Here is a 7,798-nt window from a genome sequence, read left to right as displayed (position 1 = left end):
TTCCCATATAAATTGGAGAAAACGTGGTCCGCGAGCGAGACATCACGCTTGTCGATGCCCAAGGGATACACAAATGAATCATTCATGTGGTTTTCACCCTACGTCTACGCCACTATGCTTGTGGACGGAAACAAAAGATCTCGTTAGCTGCTTTTGTTCGTCCACCAGTGTTATACATTACAACATTGTTTCCTTAGTACCAACAGATTGGTTGTAAACTACCTGTAGCTTTTATCATTCTTCTGTCATTTGCACACCGTGCATGCAAAATTTACAAGATCAGTTATTCCCTCCAAACGCTAACTAATTTCATTCTCAAGAAAATGAAAAAAGTTACGAAGCTTGACTCGAGATTGTTTTTAAACTAAACACTTGTTCTCAGATGCCATATACCCTAAAGTTGCTCCGTGTGTACTACCTGCAAACAGGCCGCTGCGACATGCACGACGTCTGTTCGGTGCACACGCAGTGATCTCGTTTGAGGGGGCCGGTGCGAACTAGTTTTCTAATACAATATGGCTGACCATATGACGCTCTCTCATTGGTTCATTTATGTTTTGTCGCAGCAACTTGTTGCCGAAGTGTACGCGCGGTAGGACGACGCTACTTTCGCTAAATTTGTCGCTGCGATTAGTCGCACGAATTTAAACTGGTTTGAATTCGTGCGACTGATCGCGGCGACAAGATTCTGCCGCAGCGACAATGATATGATTTTCATAAAATTCACCCTGTCACACAAGGCGAATTGTTGCGGCGACTTGTCCCCGCGACGGGTCGTAGCGACTTATCGCCTGGTGTGTCCTGGCCTTGACAGCACGAATCATATCTGTTGCAACAAAGTGCAAGTTCATTAACAGATTAAAATACTGACATAAAAAAAGACTTGATTATTCACGTCAAGGTGAAAAGAAGCCAGAACTCAAAATAAAACCGAAAAGAAACTGGGAAGACCTTTGCGTATTAACAAGCGCGGACTGACAAAATACATGTAAATTCGAGGGTCACTTCAATGTGTCAATCAATTATTGCAGCTCGTCTAGGATCCGAAATAATTAATTTACATAAAACAAAATGCCAGAATCAATATAATAATAGCTAAAAATTCCCAATCAGAACAACAAATAGTTCTTTTGTCTTGCGCCATTTTAGGCCGGCATATGAAAGTCATACCGTTACTGTCGAGGTTCGAAGCCTGTGCAGTTTTTTTTCTCAACAGGTTAAATATTTCACCATATTTTGATGAACTTCCTAGCTTACAAATGATGTATTTACGCAATTGCTGGTAACTTAAATATGCAGATACACTCTGCACCATTAACTGCGTGTTATTGTAGCACATCGAAAACAGCTGCTTTTTTCCGAATGTGCGACAGGGATGCATAAAGGTGATGTGGTTTGGAAGCTTGTGCACACGGTGACAATAGATGCAATACGATTCTTTGAAAGATAACAACCATGAATTTCGGACATTAAAATTATCAGGCTCGCATGATAAATGATATTGTTGTTTTTTTTTTGGACCACTGAGTTTTTCAATTTCGGCACCCACGCTGACAAAGCGAATCAGTGATATGTCAGCGGAGTCAAGTGCATTTCTCCGTGGTTGCTGCGAACAGCAGACTATCGCATTCGTTCCTCAATATAACCAGACAAAGTTAATCGCCGACGACAATGAAAATTTTATGGCTGTTTCTGCTCTTTGCATTTGAGAGCCTCTTCGTGAACTATGCATCAAGCCGATGTCAGTCGCTGAACGGAACCTTGTTTAATTCCTGTTTCAACGCTGGATACAATGTGTCAGACTTTAACAACGGCAAAGCACAACAAGATATCTTCAGTTTGTTCGAAAGAGTGCAAAGGAAGTTCAATAATTGTTCCTCGCTCTCAACTGTGTTGTCTTGCGCGTTACATGTTCCAAAATGTCCCAATTCAATATTGCCATGTAAAGCTGAGTGCAGAAAGTTTGTACGTGACTGTAAGGACATTCCAGCGGAGTCTCAAGGGCTGCAGGCGTTATTTCAAGGATTATGCGAGCTTCTGGAACCAAAGCCATGTTTGTCAATGTCAAACGCATCCAGTTTCAACGGGTCAGACGGTAAGTAAAATGTTTTTCAGTAAACGTGTGATTATACACGTAGGAATTGCATAATTATATCTCGGGGTAGTAGACGTATTTGCACTGAAACATGGTCCGACAAAAGGCGGTCGAACAAATACCACTTCCGCGTTTCAGTGATGGTGCTTGCGGTCCATACGGTGACCAGGACCAATACAGTCAATCTTTGCTCTTTGCTGGGAATATGATGATATCGGCGGATAATTAATGAACATTATTTGTATGTATTGTACGGCATTGTTGGGTCACTTTTAATTCTCGTCACACGCTACCCCAATAACTTCCGAGTTTGAAAATATCGTTATCCGTGGAGGAAACTACGATAGCGAGAATTTATCGTTTCAATCCTTTGACAGCCTCTTGAGTGAAATAAGAAATAATAATATGCAGACTCATCACGGAATAAAACATGAATAACAAATTATCCTCATCGGAGCGTTTCCGTCGATAACAACGGTGGCCGAAGAAAAAACTTCAACAACAATCTCGTACCCAGAGTCCTTACGAGATTGCTTCAACAATTGAAACTTACCCTGCAACCAAACGTTGGGGATTAATTATTTCACTAAAGGGTAAAAATTTTGTAATGAAAAAAAGCAAATGTTATCAAATATTTTTTTTATTTTTCTTCAATACTCAGATGACGTCACATGTTCACCCCTGTATATAAGTCACTGTGCAAATGCCGGATACAGCTTCACGAGGGTATCACGTGCGTATCAGGATATGGTAGAATCCTCTAAAATCTTTCAGGGCGTCAACTCCACTCTCAAAAAAGTTATCTGCATGGAACTGGCACCACCATGTGAAACCAACAAAAGTCACACTGTGTATGTTCCCTGCAAATCCACCTGCGAGGCAGCGTATAAAGAGTCGAACTCAAAGTTTTTGGACTTCTTCAATAGCAGCGACTATTGTTCCACGTTTCCATCTAAAAAACCACATAGTGGAAAGGAGTACTGTGCTCTCCGTACGTGGCCAAATACTGGATATTGGCCGAGTTATTTGTGGGAACTTATTTCCTCAACAGGTACCGGTATTTGTTGTTCCATTTTTTTTAGAGCGAGTTTCAATCGAGTGTCGTAAAACCAAAACCAAAGTTATTATTTTGGCCAATCGAAAAATACGGAGACAATCCAGTAAACCAATCAAAACTCGAAGTAATTACACGTAGCCGACCTGGAGTTTTATAACCCTGTGTAACCAATCGGAGCGACACTAGTAGCGCCAACAAAACTAAAGATCGTTATATAGAGGTTTCTCGGAAATAGATACACTACTTGTACCTGAGAAATTTTCGATCGACTGTGAAAAGTGGTTACCATTCGTGCCTTTGTTGATTATGTACTGTTTTTCATCCCATCAGGTACAAAGCTAGATATAATTGCTTCGAATTCCATCAGGTTCCTCCCGATGTATGAATTGACTTGACTTGTGTGGGCTTGGTAAGGGAAAATAAGTAAAAAAGTCAAGCTGACGTTACAAGTGGACACCTCCGAAACTTTCGTTATCGCCGCACCGAAGACTTTTGGATAAAATGGTGGAACAACGTATCCAACAGCTTTAGTTTTAAAAGGTCCTAAACTTGTTGCTCTTTTGTCTTTATACAGGGCCAGACACTACTAATCAATTAAGCTCCTCTGCGCCTCCAATAGCTCTAGCTAGCTCTAAAAATGACAGCTCAATCTCTTCAGGATCCAACCTTACGACGTCTCAGCCAACAGCAAGCACACCTGGAACGAGTACCACTCTTACGTCAACTGCAAATTCATCTTTGAAGCCATCTGAAACGAGAACCTTTCCTGCGCCATCTACAAATTCATCTACAAAGCCATCTGGAATGAGTACCAGTCCTGCGCCATCTACAAATTCATCTACAAAGCCATCTGGAACGAGTACCAGTCCTGCGCCATCTACAAATTCATCTACAAAGCCATCTGGAACGAGTACCAGTCCTGCGCCATCTACAAATTCATCTGCAAAGCCATCTGGAACGAGTACCAGTCCTGCGCCATCTACAAATTCATCTACAAAGCCATCTGGAACGAGTACCAGTCCTGCGCAATCTACAAATTCATCTACAAAGCCATCTGGAACGAGTACCAGTCCTGCGCCATCTACAAATTCATCTACAAAGCCATCTGGAACGAGTACCAGTCCTGCGCCATCTACAAATTCATCTACAAAGCCATCTGGAACGAGTACCAGTCCTGCGCCATCTACAAATTCATCTACAAAGCCATTTGGAACGAGTACCAGTCCTGCGCCATCTACAAATTCATCTACAAAGCCATCTGGAACGAGTACCAGTCCTGCGCCATCTACAAATTCATCTACAAAGCCATCTGGAACGAGTACCAGTCCTGCGCCATCTACAAATTCATCTACAAAGCCATCTGGAACGAGTACCAGTCCTGCGCCATCTACAAATTCATCTACAAAGCCATCTGGAACGAGTACCAGTCCTGCGCCATCTACAAATTCATCTACAAAGCCATCTGGAACGAGTACCAGTCCTGCGCCATCTACAAATTCATCTACAAAGCCATCTGGAACGAGTACCAGTCCTGCGCCATCTACAAATTCATCTGCAAAGCCACCTGGAACAAGTACCACTCAGGCGTCATCTACAGAGCCATCTGGACCAAGTACCACTCCTGAGTCATCTACAGAGCCATCTGGAACGAGTACCACTCCTGCGTCACCTTCAAGTTCATCTGCAGTGAATACCACATCTGTGACAACCAAAAATTCTTCTGGGACGAGTGGGAAACCTGTGAGAACTACACAGTCGGCTGGAGTAAGAACTAGTGGAACAGCAGTTTCGGAAACACTCCCTGCGATTACTACAACTGAAAACAAAGGTTAGTGTTTTAGGGAAAATCGCGTGAAAGTTTACGTTGATTTAAACATAGTTGATATGGCACATTAAGGCCCCATTTACATGGAAGGAGGATCATCCCAGCAATATAGGATCATCTGAAAGCGAACCAAAGGGTTTCGTTTTCCGGGCCCTAGCACTAGGATAATCCCACTTCAAGGATAATCCCATCAAAGAGGTAGGAGGATTCATACTGCTAGAATCAGGTCTGATTTCACTAGCCAAATCTAAATTTGCAGTAGCCAGTCTCGTCATGGGCAGTTTTATTCATTTGTAAACACAACTCGCACTAGTTTAGTAAATATTCACATATTCTCATACCCATCCTTGCAACAGTGGTGCAAATATGCTGGAGTGTACAGCTTCCCGTATTTTTCTCACGAAGGCAAAGTTTTCGTGGCCCTGAGGCCAATTCTCACAGAACCGTTGCCAAAACTTTGCAAGTCACAAATGCACTGGAGTATGGAAAACGTGGAATAAAGTAAATTAAGAAATAAACCGTACCTAACACTAAAATGCTCGTTTGGAAGTCTGTGGAAAAGCTGTTACTTTGATTAGAGCTATTTGCGATTGAAATTTTAACCTCAAAGCGCCATTCTACGCAATTTATATTCGGCAGCCACAGTGCTCGCGAGCAAGTTTTCTCTCTTTTTGTGTGAGATTCACCATTCCTAGTAAACGCTCCATATATAATTTCTTTCTTTTTTTTAATTTGAAATAACTTACATTTGAATTCAATTTCTAAACAAGTACGGGATCTCTTTCTATATACACGTAACAACGTCGCAAACATGCTCAAACAGTTTGCGTTGGCTCGATCACAAACACTTTCACTTTTTGCGTTCGTGTTTGCGATCCTGTTTTCCATATGCGCGATTGCTTTACGCAACTTGATCCCGTGACATTGTAAGAAAAAGGCGCAAAAATAAAAGCAGAATTAGTTTTAGCGTCGTGTTCAACTTCTTATGTTGGAGTTGTCGCAAAGCAGAAGGCAGAGAGGAAGTGTAAAGAGACGTCACCAATTCTGAGTCCGATACATTTTCGAGGCGCAGCAACGGCTGCAGCATAGCCAGTATCAAATTATACTGTAGGAACTGGCTCTTTGTGATCAAAAACTTTACTACAGGCATATTTGGCGGGCTATTCCCTTATATACGATATTCATTAAATTCACACTGTTTTGAGGAGTATCCTCGTTGCTACAATCGTACTCGGACGCCATTTTCATAACTTATACTTACCTCTAATTCGTCAAAACGTATCACGTGCACAAAAATATCGTCGATTGATCGCAAACAATCAGAAACAGTCTACGATTGTGTTTCCATATCGTTGCCAACAATGTTTGCGGTCATCGTCGATTGGTCGGAGATGAACGTAAAAGGTGTTTCCATTTACGCAAACTGTTTGTGATCAAGCTCCCGGAAGGTGCTTGCGATTGTTTGCGACGGAGTTACGCGCATACCGGTATGGAAACAGCAGCCGAGAAGTTCCGCATGATTTCACACGTGATTAATCGTTCGTAAAGTGGCGTGGGGAAACTGTAATCCGCGTTGGCAGTAAATTCCATAGAATCCGCTTACAGTTTCTGTTGTTAGTTTCTATTCTCTCCTTTTGCCTTATCCTTAAGAAATATTTTTCATTTTTGTTTTCGTCCAGAACTCCACTTGTTCACAATATTTACTAGCCCCAATGGCTGGTGGAAGCTCAAAATCTACAAGACGGAACTGAAATTTCACTAGACTGTGGCTAGTTGGCTACCGTTAGTGTCGAGCCCTGTAGAATAACTGGTGAAGCCGCTGATTAATAATTTACCACCTCAACATGGCCAAAGAAAACGACTATTAATATTAGGCTCTATATTTACATTGGAAAGAGGATTATCCTCAAAAAGGATTATCCTCGCGCTAGAATCATCCAAGTAGATTCATTTGGTTTCCATGCAAAAATACAGCTTCTGGGATCAAGCTTTCATTTGGTATACATGCAAGATTGGCACGATGGCCCTAACATGCACTTTTGAGTTGAGCGGAGTTGCAAAGCAAGATGGCTGGCTCATCAACTCATGGTCGTCCCCTTGACAATCATCCAACACATTCTTGCCTGTTTCCCCACTGCTCACTGAAAGACTTGACGGAGTCACTTCTTCCCGTTGACTCTCTACTTAGGGTCCTTCATTTTGAAAACAGTATTGTCTATGCACAGTGCACATCTTCAATGATTAAATAACCCCTTTTTTTCGTTGGGCAAGGATATTCGAAGTTGTCGGCCGTGCGAAGGTTTACCATCTCCGGTGTCAAGATGGTGGGTGGGCGAACTGGGTGTCCTGTGGCCGTTGACAAGGAATTAGGATCATTCTTGTTCTCGTCTCTCTCACAGTGATAAACAAATCATCAAATTTGGGATTGTGGCGTAAAATACAGGATCGCTAGGCCATCAAATAATTTTTTTTTCGCTATATTTTTTAGGGGCTCCTGGAATAAAAGCTACGTTGAAAAAGAAGCTATCACCTGGAGCTATCTGTGGTATAGTGGTAGGGCTATTAATAGTATTGGCCGCCATTGTAGTTGGTGGAGTATGTTTTAGGAGGTACAACAAGAGACGAGCTCAGTACAGACATAGTCTTATGGTGGATATGGATGAACTTTAACTGAACGTTTCGTAAGTTTAAGTTCTGTAGACTGTTTTTTTTTTCTAATCGAAAGCAACATAATTAACTCCCCACCCCAACCCGAGATAGCCATAATTCATCTGACCAATCACAACAAGCAAGAATAGCGATATTAACCAATCACAATTCG

The 7,798-nt window shown here is 41.9% G+C and overlaps 1 protein-coding gene across 1 annotated transcript in view; it reads left to right on the top strand.

The window, feature by feature from the left end:
- Window positions 1-1,541: 1,541 nt before the first annotated feature.
- Window positions 1,542-7,798, top strand: part of LOC137984041 (uncharacterized) — a 6,766-nt gene continuing 509 nt past the window's right edge. Inside the window, exons 1-4 of the mRNA XM_068831251.1 lie at window positions 1,542-2,095; window positions 2,757-3,146; window positions 3,727-4,980; window positions 7,466-7,798. The exon at window positions 7,466-7,798 is cut by the window's right edge and continues 509 nt beyond it. Of these exons, the coding sequence (XP_068687352.1) occupies window positions 1,672-2,095; window positions 2,757-3,146; window positions 3,727-4,980; window positions 7,466-7,647 (2,250 nt within the window). The 5' untranslated portion in view covers window positions 1,542-1,671 and the 3' untranslated portion in view covers window positions 7,648-7,798. The remainder of the gene's footprint in view (window positions 2,096-2,756; window positions 3,147-3,726; window positions 4,981-7,465) is intronic.

Source organism: Montipora foliosa, chromosome 13 (assembly GCF_036669935.1).
Source record: "Montipora foliosa isolate CH-2021 chromosome 13, ASM3666993v2, whole genome shotgun sequence".
Taxonomy (NCBI): Eukaryota; Metazoa; Cnidaria; class Anthozoa; order Scleractinia; family Acroporidae; genus Montipora; species Montipora foliosa.
This window is presented reverse-complemented; position numbering and strand designations above follow the sequence as displayed.